Genomic DNA, 17,909 nt, shown 5'->3' with positions numbered 1-17,909 from the left:
ATGTGTGTATACATGTGTGTGTTTGTGTGTACAGATATATGTGTGTATACATGTGTGTGTTTGTATGTACAGATATATGTGTGTATATATGTGTGTTTGTATGTACATATATATGTGTGTATACATGTGTGTGTACATATATATGTGTGTATACATGTGTGTGTTTGTGTGTACAGATATATGTGTGTATGTATGTACAGATATATGTGTGTAACACGTGTGTGTTTGTATGTACAGATATATGTGTGTACATGTGTGTGTTTGTATGTACAGATATATGTGTGTGTATATATGTGTGTTTGTGTGTACATATATATGTGTGTATACATGTGTGTGTTTGTATGTACGGATATATGTGTGTATATATGTGTGTTTGTATGTACAGATATATGTGTGTAACATGTGTTTGTATGTACAGATATATGTGTGTACATGTGTGTGTTTGTGTGTACAGATATATGTGTGTATACATGTGTGTTTGTATGTACAGATATATGTGTGTATACATGTATGTTTGTATGTACAGATATATGTGTAACATGTGTGTGTTTGTGTGTACAGATATATGTGTAACATGTGTGTGTTTGTGTGTACAGATATATGTGTGTAACGTGTGTGTTTGTGTGTACAGATATTTGTGTGTATACATGTGTGTTTGTATGTACAGATATTACAGATATATGTGTGTATACATGTGAGTTTGTATGTACAGATATATGTGTGTAACATGTGTGTGTTTGTATGTACAGATATATGTGTGTGTTTGTGTGTACAGATATATGTGTGTAACATGTGTGTGTTTGTATGTACAGATATATGTGTGTAACGTGTGTGTTTGTGTGTACAGATATTTGTGTGTATACATGTGTGTTTGTATGTACAGATATTACAGATATATGTGTGTATACATGTGAGTTTGTATGTACAGATATATGTGTGTAACATGTGTGTGTTTGTGTGTACAGATATATGTGTGTAACGTGTGTGTTTGTGTGTACAGATATTTGTGTGTATACATGTGTGTTTGTATGTACAGATATTACAGATATATGTGTGTATACATGTGAGTTTGTATGTACAGATATATGTGTGTAACATGTGTGTGTTTGTATGTACAGATATATGTGTGTGTTTGTGTGTACAGATATATGTGTGTATACATGTGTGTGTTTGTGTGTACAGATATATGTGTGTATATGTGTGTACAGATATATGTGTGTATACATGTGTGTGTTTGTGTGTACTTTTTATTTATCTTTTCCATGTGTTTTGGTTCATTGTCACAAATTATGGTTATTTAGCCATTTTTTGCTTTATTGTTTATGTTTAATAAAAAAACAATCTCAATTAAATCTATGCTATTAAAAGCAACATCATGCACACTTAAGAAACAGAACGTAATCTTGTGCCAAAATGTTTGTTAAGTTAAACCATATGAGAATAGCTGCAACCACAAGAGCCTCACATGGTAATTACTGCTGTTTACAAGCAGATGCATAAAATGAGTTCTAGTCCTGAGCGAGGAGGTTGTGATACTGAGGTCACCAGCGCAGCACAAGAGAGTAAGTTAGACTGTAACACTCCTCACCCTGCATGTGCACTGCAGGCAAATTCCATGTCCGGGGGGCCTGAAGGTCTGTCCGTCAGTGTACAGCACACGCTCAAAGTCACACACTGTAAGGAGAGGAATAAAGAGTTGAGGATTTCTGTCCCCCCCTTCACAGTATCTACTGAACAACCAGAGCTGCCCTGCAATTCCCCCTCATACTCCCCATTTAGTCGTAGAATTATCTTTATATGCACCCCCTCCCCTCTCACAGCTCTCTATATACCCCCTCCTCACTCACAGCTCTCTATATACCCCCTCCTCACTCACAGTTCTCTATATACCCCCTCCACTCTCACAGCTCTCTATATACCCCCTCCTCACTCACAGCTCTCTATATACCCCCTCCTCACTCACAGCTCTCTATATACCCCCTCCTCACTCACGGCTCTCTATATACCCCCTCCTCACTCACAGCTCTCTATATACCCCCTCCACTCTCACAGTTCTCTATATACCCCCTCCCCTCTCACAGCTCTCTATATACCCCCTCCCCTCTCACAGCTCTCTATATACCCCCTCCTCACTCAAAGCTCTCTATATACCCCCTCCTCACTCACAGCTCTCTATATACCCCCTCCTCACTCACAGCTCTCTATATACCCCCTCCCCTCTCACAGCTCTCTATATACCCCCTCCCCTCTCACAACTCTCTATATACCCCCTCCCCTCTCACAGCTCTCTATATACCCCCTCCCCTCTCAATGCTCTCTATATACCCCCTCCCCTCTCACAGATCTCTATATAACCCCACCCCTCTCACAGCTCTTTACATACCCCCTCCTCACTCACAGCGCTCTATATAACCCCTCCTCTCTCACAGCGCTCTATATACCATCTCCCCTCTCACAGCTCTCTATATACCCCCTCCCCTCTCACAGCTCTTTATATACCCCCTCCCCTCTCACAGCTCTCTATATACACCCTCCCCTCTCACAGCTCTCTATATACCACCTCTCCTCTCACAGCTCTCTATATACCACCTCTCCTCTCACAGCTCTCTGTATACCCCCTCCCCTCTCACAGCTCTCTATATACCCCCTCCCCTCTCACAGCTCTCTATATACCCCCTCCCCTCTCACAACTCTCTATATACCCCTCCCCTCTCACAGCTCTCTATATACCCCCTCCTCACTCACAGCTCTCTATTTACCCCCTCCCCTCTCACAGCTCTCTATATACCCCCTCCCCTCTCACAGCTCTCTATATACCACCTCTCCTCTCACAGCTCTCTATATACCACCTCCCGTCTCACAGCTCTCTGTATACCATCTCACCTCTCACAACTCTCTATATACCCCCTCCCCTCTCACAGCTCTCTATATAGCATCTCTCCTCTCACAGCTCTCTATATACCCCTCGCCTCTCACAGCTCTCTCTATACCATCTACCCTCTCACAGCTCTCTATATACCCCCTCCCCTCTCACAGCTCTCTATATACCCCCTCCCCTCTCACAGCTCTCTATATACCCCCTCCCCTCTCACAGATCTCTATATACCACCTCTCCTCTTACAGCTCTCTATATACCATCTCACCTCTCACAGCTCTCTATATACCATCTCCCCTCTCACAGCTCTCTATATACCCCCTCCCCTCTCACAGATCTCTATATACCACCTCCCCTCTCACAGATCTCTATATACCCCCTCCCCTCTTACAGCTCTCTATATACCACCTCTCCTCTCACAGCTCTCTATATACCATCTCACCTCTCACAGCTCTCTATATACCATCTCACCTCTCACAGCTCTCTATATACCATCTCCCCTCTCACAGCTCTCTATATACCCCCTCCCCTCTCACAGATCTCTATATACCACCTCCCCTCTCACAGATCTCTATATACCACCTCTCCTCCCACAGCTCTCTATATACCCTCTCACCTCTCACAGCTCTCTATATACCATCTCCCCTCTCACAGCTCTCTATATACCATCTCCCCTCTCACAGCTCTCTATATACCATCTCCCCTCTCACAGCTCTCTATATACCATCTCCCCTCTCACAGCTCTCTATATACCCCCTCCCCTCTCACAGATCTCTATATACCACCTCCCCTCTCACAGATCTCTATATACCACCTCTCCTCTCACAGCTCTCTATATACCATCTCACCTCTCACAGCTCTCTATATACCATCTCCCATCTCACAGCTCTCTATATACCTTCTTACCTCTCATAGCTCTCTATATACCCCCTCCTCTCTCACAGATCTCTATATACCAGCTCACCTCTCACAGATCTCTATATACCAGCTCACCTCTCACAGCTCTCTATATACCATCTCACCTCTCACAGCTCTCTATATACCATCTTACCTCTAACAGCTCTTTATACACCCCCTCCTCTCTCACAGCCCTCTATATAGCATCTCACCTCTCACAGCTCTCTATATACCATCTCACCTCTCACAGCTCTCTATATACCTTCTTACCTCTCACAGCTCTCTATATACCCCCTCCTCTCTCACAGCCCTCTATATAGCATCTCACCTCTCACAGCTCTCTATATACCAGCTCACCTCTCACAGCTCTCTATATACCATCTCACCTCTCACAGATCTCTATATACCATCTCCCCTCTCACAGCTCTCTATATACCATCTCACCACTCACAGCCCTCTATATACCTTCTTACCTCTCATAGCTCTCTATATACCCCCTCCTCTCTCACAGATCTCTATATACCAGCTCACCTCTCACAGCTCTCGATATACCATCTCACCTCTCACAGCTCTCTATATACCATCTCCCATCTCACAACTCTCTATATACCATCTCCCCTCTCACAGCTCTCTATATACTCCCTCCTCACTCACAGATCTCTATATACCAGCTCACCTCTCACAGATCTCTATATACCAGCTCACCTCTCACAGATCTCTATATACCATCTCCCCTCTCACAGCTCTCTATATACCATCTCACCACTCACAGCCCTCTATATACCTTCTTACCTCTCATAGCTCTCTATATACCCTCTCCTCTCTCACAGATCTCTATATACCAGCTCACCTCTCACAGCTCTCTATATACCATCTCACCTCTCACAGCTCTCTATATACCTTCTTACCTCTCACAGCTCTCTATATACCCCCTCCTCTCTCACAGCCCTCTATATAGCATCTCACCTCTCACAGCCCTCTATATAGCATCTCCTCTCTCACAGATCTCTATATACCAGCTCACCTCTCACAGCTCTCTATATACCATCTCATCTCTCACAGCTCTCTATATACCATCTCACCTCTCACAGCTCTCTATATACCTTCTTACCTCTCACAGCTCTCTATATACCCCCTCCTCTCTCACAGCCCTCTATATAGCATCTCACCTCTCACAGCCCTCTATATAGCATCTCACCTCTCACAGCTCTCTATATACCATCTCACCTCTCACAGCTCTCTATATACCATCTCACCTCTCACAGCTCTCTATATACCATCTCACCTCTCACAGCTCTCTATATACCATCTCACCTCTCACAGCTCTCTATATACCATCTCACCTCTCACAGCTCTCTATATACCATCTCACCTCTCACAGCTCTCTATATACCTTCTTACCTCTCACAGCTCTCTATATACCCCCTCCTCTCTCACAGCCCTCTATATAGCATCTCACCTCTCACAGCCCTCTATATAGCATCTCACCTCTCACAGCTCTCTATATACCATCTCACCTCTCACAGCTCTCTATATACCATCTCACCTCTCACAGCTCTCTATATACCATCTCACCTCTCACAGCTCTCTATATACCATCTCATCTCTCACAGCTCTCTATATACCATCTCACCTCTCACAGCTCTCTATATACCTTCTTACCTCTCACAGCTCTCTATATACCCCCTCCTCTCTCACAGCCCTCTATATAGCATCTCACCTCTCACAGCTCTCTATATACCCCCTCCTCTCTCACAGATCTGTCTATACCCCTCATATTTCACTTTACCCAGAATGCTGTGGGTTAGTTATCTCACCATCACACGTGGGGCAACACTGTCCTGTGACCTTTCCTGGATGGCTGCACGGTGCAGAGGGACATCGCCTGTCCAGATGGTCACATGACACTTCTCCAGCCTCCCAGGAAATAGAGAGAGATAGAAAAATAAAACTGTGCACTAGGACAATGTTTTAACATAATATTAAAAGGACATCAAACCCAAACTGTTTCATGGTTTAGACACAGCATGCAGCTCTAACAAACTTGCCATTTTACTTCTAGTTTCCAGTTTGCTTCCTTCACTTGATATCCTTTGCTAAAGGATCAGTATTGCACCACTGGGAGCTAGCTAATCACATCAGATAAGCCAATCAGATATGTACAGCCACCAATCAGCAGCTTCAGAACCTACCTATGTATGCTTTTCAACAAAGGATAACACAAAAAAGCTAATTAGATAATAAAAGTAAATTGGAAAGTTGTATAAAATGACATGCCCTTTTTGACTCACAGAAGTTATATTTTTAATTTGCTGTCCCTTTATGTATAAATACCTTTACACATACAGTGAGTAGCATAGATTTACCCAGGCAGGCTCACTACATTGTATTGTCTGAGTACAAGAAATAAATAACACCCAACCAACTCTCCATTCAATTTTTGGGAATAATCATATACTCTAATATTCCATTATTTTCGTATATACCCCTTTTTCTTGTTTAAACATCAAAAGATACCTTTTAATGAAGATATCTAATTTCCACCCATATATTCCAGTGGAGTCTATTAAATTGTAGTGGGTCTCCTTTCACACGATTATTAATAAACTAGTTTTAAGTAATCTAGCTGTTCACCATTTTTATCCTTATTTGATGTTAGGTCAGGATTGGTATTTGTCGATCCATATTACTCTTAGGAAATGAGCACATTCAACATACTCAATCATTGTTATTTGATGTTGATTTGGTACTATAAGAAAATAACTGCACATTCCAATTAGGGGGAAGAGTACCACATACCCGCAAGATCTAAATGTAATAATACTTAATGTGTTAAAATTTATTGCTAAGGAACTGTTTGTTTAAAGTATTCATGTGCCTTGTCTCCATTATTTAAAATGTTTTCTAAGGATGTCATCTTTCATTGGGTTTTGATCTTTTAATTGGGTGTTGACACTTTAAGAAAATTAACATACCACCGATTGTCTATCCAATGGCTGCATAGCAGCCCCTTTTTAAAGTTGGTTGACTCACTGCAATGTAGGTCTATGAATACGGCACTACACCGAAACGCGTAAGACCAGTCAACCGGTCTTATTTTTCCTGTTATGAACTTTTACTTTACCGAATAAAGCCTTGCTTTTTAAACTCCATTTTTGGGACTCCAACCGGACTTTTTTCTTTGTTTAAAGTCTCTATTCACTAAAGTATAAACTCAGCAGTCTCAAAAATTCAAATTCAGTATAAATGTCACACAAGAGTGCGCTAGTACCCAATAGATTGTTTTGTAATATTTGTGTATCATGAAGATGTTTGCAGATGTTCACTGTTTCAGAAATGCTTCAGGGATTAGTTATATCATAAAACTCAGATCACTAAGGATGTCAGGGCAAACACAGATCACATGTAGGATGGGTTTGGATATAGTTCCTGGACATTGCTCAGTTCCAGTACTGTGCATATTTGTTAGGATATATTGCAAAAGCTAAATACTTCATGCAAATGTATAAATGTGACATTATTACTTGGCCGTGATATTCAGACATTAGCATATGGGAATGATTGTGTCTCTTGTGTCAAAGTAGGAAGAAAATGTAATAGATCCCCAGCTGAATATATTCTGATGTATCTCCGTGTGCCAAGAAAACCCTTCCCATTCCCAAACCACTTCTTGGCAGGGATGGTGTCTGCAGCACACAGGGTATTTGTACTTATTTATGTGTTTGCATTGGGCCTACACTCGTGTGCGTCTCTTTATATTTCCATGTGCGTAACAGAAACATAGATTTAGACAGCAAATAAGAAACAAAAGAACGTTCAACTCTGTCCATTTTTCTTTCTGGGTATAAATTGAATTAATTCTTATAGCATTATTTATATTTGAGGCATCCTTGAATTTCCATACAGTATTTGCCCTTAAAAAGACAGTCTAAACTAAACTTCCATGATTCAGATAGGGCATGCAATTTTAAACAACGTTTTTATTTACTTTTATCATCAAATTTGCTTTGTTCCCTTTGAATTCTTTGTTGAAAGCTAAACCCAAGTAGGCTCATATGCTAATTTCTAATCCCTTGATGGCCGCCTCTCTGCATTTTGACAGTTTTTAACAACTAGACAGTGCTAGTTTTTGTGCGCCATATAGATAACAGTGTACTCACTCCTGTGGAGTTACTTATGAATCAGCACTGATCAGCTAAAATACAAGTCTGTAAAAATAACTGAGAAAAGGGGGCAGTCTGCAGAGGCTTAGATACAAGGTAATCACAGAGGTAAAAAAGTATATTAATATAACCATGTTGGGTATGCAAAACTGGGGAATGGGTAATAAAGAGATTATCTATATTTTTTAAACAATAAAAATCCTGGAGTATACTGTCCCTTTAACACTTCTAAAGCTGTTGTATAAATCAACCACTATCTGTAATAAAGTGCTTCTGTAATATGTACTTGTAGAACTTTTACTTTTCAACTTGAGAACGTCACCCATTGTTACTAGAATTTTTGTATTTTGGTGGGGGTATGACGCACAGTTTCATCAGAGAGTCTGATCATCTGCCCTAAGATGCGCGGGGAGAATAGAGATATGGGTATTTAGCTAGAAATCGTCACACTGCTGTGGACAGGGTATGATGGGATTATGGTACCAGTATTATGAAGAGCAGGCTAAGACTGGGGAATTGTAGAAGTACATGCACGCATTCTATGGGTATGGGGAGAGCACACCATCTCTGAAGGGTAAATCTAGCTAAATAGCAGAAGAAGCCATTATGTTACTGACCGATTTAGTGCTGGAAAGACAAGGTTGTGATATACTCTATTGGGAGAGGGAATAACGAGCTTCATGATCAGAAGCACTTGGTAGATATTGGGAAGCTGGTTGAGATATTTCCTGGTGTGGTGGAAGCCTGGTGTGAAATAAAACGTAGACTTTCTTGGACATCAACTTGGGCGAATAAAAAAATAAGAGAATTCCAGAAAAATATGTTATTAAGGTTATTTGTATCCTCTGTTTAGGCTTGAGGGCTGCATTGTAAATCCCATTGAAACTGAAAGGAAATCGGGAATGTTTTTTTTTATTTATAGTTTTTATTGAGGTTTTAAGTGTCACAAATAAACATTTTACAATTCTATTATGAACAGTAATCAGAAGTACTTCCATACATCGTGCTCCAACATAGGTTTTTTAATATGTAATTTATTTTATTTAATTGGTAGTTTAATTTAATTGTAGGATAATAGTTAGGGTAGGTTAATTAATAGTTTAAAATAGTTAATTTTAATTCTACAGGTAAGTTAAAATGTATTTGACGATAGGGATGTTGTCATTTTAATTTAAAGTTAGCGGCTTGTTAGGTTTAGGGGTTAATAGCTTAATTTAGTTTATGGCGATGTGGGAAGGCTGAAAGTTTAAGGGTTAATAGGTTTAGTTAGTGGTGCTGATGTGGGAGGCCAGAGGTTTAGGGGTTAATATGTTTATTTAGGTTGCGGCGGGGTCGGGGAGCGGCGGTATAGGGGTTAATACGTTTATTTAGGTTGCGACGATGTCGGGGAGCGGCAGGATAGAGGTTAATAACTTTATTTAGGTTGTGGCGATGTCGTGGAGTGGCGAAATAGGGGTAATACATTTTATTAGGGGTGTTTAGACTCAGGTTTTATGTTAGGGTGTTAGGTGTAAACGTTACTTGCTTTCTACCATAGAAAACAATGGGTTATATTTCTTTGTCTTGCAGCATCGAACATAAGCTTTCGCTGCTTTCCGACTCCGATTGATTTCTATGGCATCCGCGGCTTCCAGGGTGGCGGATGGAAAACCAGGTACTATGCGTCCGAATAGCTGCAAGCGTACCTGTTAAAAGTTTGATACGTTTGAAAAAGTGTCAGAGTCGAATGTGTATTCGGGACATCTGTAATGAAGTAAGCATCGATCTGCGTCTGCTTGAGACCGGCGGATTGTATGATACGTCACAAATTTCAACTTTTGCCGGTCTGTAGGCTTTGATAACTAGGTTGGATCAATCTTGCAACAATTACGATGCGGAATTTTGGCGTATTTGCGGTTGACACGTTAATAGATAGACCCAATAGGGAGCATGCACCACCTCATATCTCTGGAACCAAGAAGGAAGGGGAATGCAACAAAGGAAATGAGCGAGTAAAACAATCGGCACTGGAGTCACAATATGTCTTCCATATCAGAACTTCAGGGGTCTGACTAAGAGTCTTCAAACAGAAGTCCCAGTAAAGCACACATTGTCCACTCCGGACCTCTGTAATTCAGAGATTTCTCTGTGATCATGTTCATATTTTAAAGTCCCATTGATCAGCAGGTTTTCCTGGTAAGTCCGATCTGTAGGATAGTTCCATAAGACTGTCTGGGGAGATCGCTGTGCTCCGCTACAGATATCCAGCTGGAGTGAGTAACAAGGTGGATGTTTCATCAGGTCATCCTGTTCGGCTTGAATAAAATTATTCGTGATGATCTGAACAGGTTTCAGAAACCTCTGTCTGCTTTTCTCTGCATTAAAATGCAGCATCAAACTGGTCTCTCTCACACTGCCATCCGTTGCTGTATGTCCGATCATAATAACGTGGGTCGTGTTTGCCTCACTCACCGGGTGGTTCAGTGTCATGACATGCCTCTCCTCCACACCTGGGTCGTTTGTCGCCACAACTGATCTGCACGTGGGTTCCAGCAGCAAATCAATATGCTGCTGATCAGGTAGGTGTGTCGCCCTCATTTTCAAAAATTTCAGAAGTCCCTAGCGGCTGAGGTTGATAAGGGTTTTCTTCTTCTTGTAACGCAAAGGTTGTCTCTGCATCTTTGCTATCTAGACTCTTGCTCTCATATTCATCTGTGGTATCAGAAGCGTCTTGCTTGAGCTTGATTTCTGTGACGGTCGCCATTTCAGAATCACTTTCCAGCTTCGCCATAGCCACTGCTTTCTTTCTTGGATCAGGCCAACCGCCTAGGGCAGTAAATAGCTCCGGTATGTCACATGTGTTTAAATTCACACTTCCCAGTTGTTCACAGCAGATCTCTTTCAATCCTTGACTCCTCATGGCTGTTATATCCGATGTTACCAAAGGGGCACATATGTTTCCCATACATTCTGCCTCTTCTGTGCTGTCTTTATCACTGTAATCCATGATCACATTACTCTGCTGATTATGCTCATCAGCATTACACCACACTGCAAGTAAATGTCGCTCCAGTCTTGACATATGCACCATCAGAATGCCCCTGATCTCTGTCAACATATTAACTTCAGAGGGTCCCATCTTAGAAGTATTCATTATGTATTTAAGTATTCTGAATGCAGTACTTTACACTGCGCACTAATCCAGAATCCTGGGGGGGGGGGGGGATTATGCAGCTGGCCCGACACTCATACACTCAAATCCACAGGGAAGTTGGAATCAAATGCTGTGCATCTAGCTGAAGAGCATAGGTAGGTCCGTGGTTTAAGTTGATCCTCCAGATTAATCCAAAGTCTCTCAGGGTCAAAGATATTTGGTAATTAGGTGATAATTTTAGTAATTAAATACTGAAAAAGCAAATATTATCTGGAGATCTTCTCAAATGCGTCCAACCGAAACAGCTGTAGGCTCCGTCCCCCAATTGTGAATGTTTTTATTCATTACAGAGCCAACCTCGGTGAGGTAGGTCTCCAGATGTTTAATATCAGAAATGGTGTTTGGAGGCCACTGGGTGGTGCGTAAAGTTAAGTCATGCTGTGGTAGGGTGAATTTGTGGGTACCTGTTTGATGCTGTAGGAGAGAGGTTCTTATGGGTACTCATCTTTTAGGTTTATGGGGATATTTATCAAAGCATCAACTATGTTGCATTCACGGGCGTCAATACGCTCACCAAACATCACGGCCGCGGATCTGAATACGATCTCAAAAACTTGCGCGTCAAGTATGGTGCGAAGAGCATCGGACTGTTAACTAGCTGTCATCGATGTCGCGGCTATTCGAGCTTTTCCCAACTTTGTTTATACCATTTCATTACTGTTCACGAACAAGCACATTTCTCTTTAGCACATTATTGTATATAGTGTAAATGTATTCTTTTTCTGAGTAGGACTAATTGCGAATATAGGAAGTAGCGACATATTTGGTGCAAAGTGGAGAGTGAATTATTAGAATTCTTTTTAATATTGGACATACATAGTTTAGTATGTATATACACACATATATATATATATATATATATATATATATATTTGTGTGTGTGTGTGTGTGTGTGTGTTATGTCAGAAATCTTTTGCAAACATATTTACATGTCCCTAAGTTCCTTTTTTTTGTTCTAAACAATGTTGTCTGTCATATCTCTGTGTTTATTTATACCACTATATGTATATATTGTAAATGTATTATTATTCTGAGCAGAAATAATTACGAATATAACATGTAATCAGAGTATCATATGTACTTATTTGCAATCAATGGATATTTTTAAAGGGATAGGAAAGTAAAAATTTAAGTTGCACTAGTGGGAGCTAGCTGCTAATTGGTGCCTGCACACATTTGTCTCTTTTGATTGGCTAAATAAATGTGTTCAGCTAGCCACCAGTAGTGCAATACTGTTCCTTAAGCAAAGGATAACAAGAGAATGACGCAAATTTGATAATAGAAGTAAATTGGAAAGTTGTTTAAAATTGTATGTTCTATCCAAATCATGAAAGAATATTTTGGGGTTTCCTGTCCCTTTAAGAGCTGGGCCAGGCTTCTCTCTGCACCTGTATAACCCCTCCTGATTGCAATCTATTTTTAAAAACCACCCCTACACAAGTGTTATAAAATGGCCTGGCATATACGATGACATTTCTTACTGAAAAAGAAATTCAAGAGAAGGAAGAAATACACTAAAAATAGCATGCCAGTAAAGAGGTGATCTTAATTTCTGCTGTAACTGAATCATGACAGTTTAATGTTAGGTGGGCTAGCCCTTTGAGCTATCAGCTTAAGATTCTATTGAATCAAATATCATTCGAATTTTAAAATCCTTGTCTAAAATATTACACTGTGTGTCCTAATGTCAGCATCTATGTTTATCTTTAATACTAATTTCACATATACATACTTTCAAAGTATAATACACAATGTAACAAATGGCACTTACAAGTTCTGATGAGTGATCAATGACACAAGTATCGAGCAATTTGTTTTGTTAGTGATAGTTTATAATGTGTATTTGAATCAGTTTGGCTGATGTCATAAATCCTGTGATTATGCATATTCCAATCAAAAGTGGTAAAAAAATTCACTAGTGTGTGGGTTATTTAGGAGTTTGCGTCATAATTGATGCAAAAAGTGTTGCGTTAAATATGGCGTGAAGTGGAGAGTGGGACTTGTATTACATGGGTTAAACATGGTGCACATAGATTTTTTTAAAAATAATAAGGAAGTTAGCTATATTATGTTGTGTATTATGCTACAACTTTCAGACAAAGTTGTAGCATAATACATCAATAGTAATGTATTTTTCATTTTTATCCCTATATCTACTAGTGCACCAAATGTGGAGCAATAATATTGTTTTATTTAGAAAGCATATACCATTTTAATAAAGTTTCTAATTTACTTTTATTATGTAATATACTTCATTCTCTTCCAGCATCGAACATAAGCTTTCTGTGTTTTCGGACTCCCATTGAGTTCTATGGCATCCGCGACCTGAAGGGTGGCGGATTAAAAACCAGGTATGCCGAGTCGGAAAAGACGAGAGCGTAACTGTAGAAATTTTGATAACTTTGTAAGAGCTTCAAATAGTGTTGAATAGGAGGGCGAATGAACACGATTCTGCTTGAATTCCACGGGTTTTCAACTCGCATCGATGTGCGTCGGATTGAGATCGCGGGATCGTATGTTACATCACAAATTTCACCATTTGCGGATCTTGACGCTTCAATAACTACAACGGATCAATCTCGCGACAATTACGACGCGGAATTCCAGCGTATTTTCAGTTGGCACTTTGATAAATAGGCCTCTTAGAGTTACCATGTTCTGTGGTGAGGAATGAACCGCTTGTAGTTAGTTTTGGATTAAAATGTTGATTGGACTGTTTATGTTTGTGTTTTATTAATGTTATGTATTCATTTCTCCATCTCTGGTGTGTAGAGTTTTATTAAACCTGAAACATATTAATAACCTACTGTAGAGGTTCAGTCTCTCATCTTAAACTTTATTAGACCCATTAATGATTGTGATTCCCACACTCACCAAACACCTGCAGCTCAGACAGGGATCATGGGCAGCGGTAAATACTTCACCTTCAGCTATCAGTCGGGAGTCAAATTCACACCCCTCACATCTATGCAAAAAACAAAAGATACACAGGAGGGGGAATGAGAGATACAAAGGTAAGAAGAGGAGGAAAATTATAGAGAACAAAGAGTGAAGATCAATGAACTAATTGTTAAAGGGACATTGTATAAAAAAAAAAGATTTATTTATTCGGAGCAGCAGTGAAACATGACGACAGGTTTTCATGCTAATTGTGAAAAAAAAAAATGTTTAAATTTAAACTTAAAGTAATTTAGTAGCATCATGTAGGTACTTGCTCTAGTGCCCATTGGCTGGTAGGTACTTGCTCTAATGCTCATTGGATGGTAGGTACTTGCTCTAATGCTCATTGGATGGTAGGTACTTGCTCTAATGCTTATTGGCTGGTAGATACTAGCTCTAATGCTCATTGGATGGTAGGTACTTGCTCTAATTCTCATTGGCTGGTAGGTACTTGCTCTAATTCTCATTGGCTGGTAGGTACTTGCTCTAACGCTCATTGGCTTGAAGGCACTTGCTCTTATGCTCATTGGCTGTTAGGTATATGCTCTAATGCTCATTGGCTGGTAGATACTTGCTCTAATGCTCATTGGATGGTAGGTACTTGCTCTAATTCTCATTGGCTGGTAGGTACTTGCTCTAATTCTCATTGGCTGGTAGGTACTTGCTCTAACGCTCATTGGCTTGAAGGCACTTGCTCTTATGCTCATTGGCTGTTAGGTATATGCTCTAATGCTCATTGGCTGGTAGATACTTGCTCTAATGCTCATTGGATGGTAGGTACTTGCTCTAATGCTCTTTGCCTGGTAGTTATTTCCTGCTAATGCTCATTGGCTGATAGGTACTTGCTCTAATGCTCATTGGCTGGTAGTTATTTCCTGCTAATGCTCATTGGCTGATAGGTACTTGCTCTAATGCTCATTGGATGGTAGGTACTTGCTCTAATAGTCATTGGCTGGTAGGCACTTGTTCTAATGCTCATTGGATGGTAGGTACTTGCTCTAATGCTCATTGGATGGTAGGTACTTGCTCTAATGCTCATCGGATGGTAGGTACTTGCTCTAATGCTCATTGGCTGATAGGTACTTGCTCTAATGCTCATTGGCTGGTAGGCACTTGCTCTAATGCTCATTGGCTGGTAGGCACTTGCTCTTATGCTCATTGGATGGTAGGTACTTGCTCTAATGCTCATTGACTGATAGGTATTTGCTCTAATGCTCATTGGATGGTAGGTACTTGCTCTAATGCTCATTGGCTGGTAGATACTTGCTCTAATGCTCATCGGATGGTAGGTATTTGCTCTAATGCTCATTGGCTGGTAGGCACTTGCTCTAATGCTCATTGGATTGTATGCACTTGCTCTAATGCTCATTGGATGGTAGGCACTTGCTCTAATGCTCATCGGATGGTAGGTACTTGCTCTAATGCTCATTGGCTGGTAAGTACTTGCTTTAAAGCTCATTGGCTGGTAGATACATTCTCTAATTCTCATTGGCTGGTAGGTACTTGGTCTAATGCTCATTGGCTGGTAGATATTTCCTGCTAATGTTCATTGGCTGGTAGACACTTGCTCTAATGCTCATTGTCTGGTAGACACTTGCTCTTATGCTCATTGGTTGACAGGTACTTCCTCTAATGCTCATTGGCTGGTAGGTATTTGATCTAATGCTCATTGGCTGGTAGGCACTTGCTCTTATGCTCATTGGCTGGTAGGTATTTGCTCTTATGCTCATTGGCTGGTAGGTACTTGCTCTAATGCTCATTGGCTGGTAGGTACTCCCTGCTAATGCTCATTGGCTGGTAGGTACTTGCTCTAATGCTCATTGGATGGTAGATACTTCCTGCTAATGCTCATTGGCTGGAAGGCACTTGCTCTTATGCACATTGGCTGGTAGGTACTTGCTCTATTGCTCATTAACTGGTAGGTACTTGCTCTAATGCTGATTGGATAGATGATGACATTATAAACAACTTTTCAATTTTCTTCTATTCTCAATTTTGCTTAGTTATCTTAGTATCCTTTTTTAAAGATTAATCTTAGGTGAGCTCAGGTGCGTGCAAGTCTCTTAAGCCATCTGACAGCAGTGTTTGAAACATTGTTTATAGCAATGGCATACCTAGTTACAAGCACTACTGCCATAAACTGCTATAGCCACGTACACACTCCTGTGCTCCAATGAACCTACCTAGCTTTACTGTTCAAGAGAGCAAATTTGGACGCTCTGTCTGAATCACGAAAGTTTAATTTTGACTTTACCGTCCCATTAATAAGGGTAGCAGAATCAGCATACAACTGATTCTGCGCTTAATTTATTAATGAAATACTTTTTCTGATTGCTAGGACTTCCTGTTAGTGTGCTCAGCAAACAAACGCCTAGATTACGAGTTTGGCGTTAGCCTTAAAAAGCAGTGTTGAGAGGTCCCAACGCCCGCTGGTATTACGAGTCAGGCAGGAAAGGGTCTACCGCTCACTTTTCTTCTGTGACTCGAGGTTACCGCAAATCCCTTTACGTCAATTGCGTATCCTATCTTTTTAATGGGACTTGCCTATCACTGGTATTACGAGTCTTGGAAGAAGTGAGCGGTAGACCCTCTCCTGGAAAGACTTCTACCGCATTTAAAAGTCAGTAGTTAAGAGTTTTATGGGCTAACGCCGGAACATAAAACTCTTAACTAAAGTGCTAAAAAGTACACTAACACCCATAAACTACCTATTAACCCCTAAACCGAGGTCCCCCCACATTGCAAACACTATAATAAATGTTTTTAACCCCTAATCTGCCGACTGGACATCGCCGTCACCTACATTATACTTATGAACCCCTAATGTGCTGCCCCTAACATTGCCAACACCTACATTATATTTATTAACCCCTAATCTGCCGTCCCCAACGTCACCGCCACCTACCTACAATTATTAACCCCTAATCTGCCGACCGGACATCGCCGCCACTTTAATAAATGTATTAACCCCTAAACTGCCGCACTCCCGCCTCGCAAACACTAGTTCAATTTTATTAACCCCTAATCTGCCTGCCCTAACATCGCCGACACCTACTTACATTTATTAACCCCTAATCTGCCACCCCCAACGTCGCCGCTACTATATTAAAGGTATTAACCCTTAAACCTAAGTCTAAACCTAACCCTAACCCCCCCTAACTTAAATATAATTTAAATTAAACTAAATAAATTTAACAAAATTAAATACATTATTCCTATTTAAAACGAAATACTTACCGATAAAATAAACCCTAAGGTAGCTACAATATAACTAATAGTTACATTGTATCTAGCTTAGGATTTATATTTATTTCACAGGCAACTTTGTATTTATTTTAACTAGGTACAATAGTTATTAAATAGTTATTAACTATTTAATAACTACCTAGCTAAAATAAGTACAAAATTACCTGTAAAATAAATCCTAACCTAAGTTACAATTACATCTAACACTACACTATCATTAAATAAATTACCTAAACTACCTACAATTAATTACAATTAAATTCAATAAACTAAATTACGAAAAAAACAAACACTAAATTACAGAATTTTTTTTTACAAGAAGTTTAAACTAATTACACCTAATCTAAGCCCCCTAATAAAATAAAAAAGCCCCCAAAATAATAAAATGCCCTACCCTCTACTAAATTACAAATAGCCCTTAAAAGGGCCTTTTGCGGGGCATTGCCCCAAAGTAATCAGCTCTTTTACCTGTAACAAAAAATTACAATACCCCCCCAACATTACAACCCACCACCCACACACCTCTACTCTAAAACCCACCCAATACCCCCTTAAAAAAACCTAACACTACCCCATTGAAGATCACCCTACCTTG

The 17,909-nt window shown here is 40.2% G+C and overlaps 1 protein-coding gene across 1 annotated transcript in view; it reads right to left on the bottom strand.

Annotated features, from left to right (window-relative positions):
* Positions 1-17,909, bottom strand: part of KCP (kielin cysteine rich BMP regulator) — a 565,655-nt gene that overhangs the window by 283,522 nt on the left and 264,224 nt on the right. The window contains 3 exon segments of the mRNA XM_053716343.1: positions 1,589-1,674; positions 5,590-5,689; positions 14,003-14,093. Of these exon segments, the coding sequence (XP_053572318.1) occupies positions 1,589-1,674; positions 5,590-5,689; positions 14,003-14,093 (277 nt within the window).

The sequence above is a fragment of the Bombina bombina genome, chromosome 6 (assembly GCF_027579735.1).
Source record: "Bombina bombina isolate aBomBom1 chromosome 6, aBomBom1.pri, whole genome shotgun sequence".
NCBI classification, from domain to species: domain Eukaryota; kingdom Metazoa; phylum Chordata; class Amphibia; order Anura; family Bombinatoridae; genus Bombina; species Bombina bombina.
Note: the sequence above shows the minus strand (reverse complement) of the source record. Positions and strands in the feature narration are given on the sequence as shown.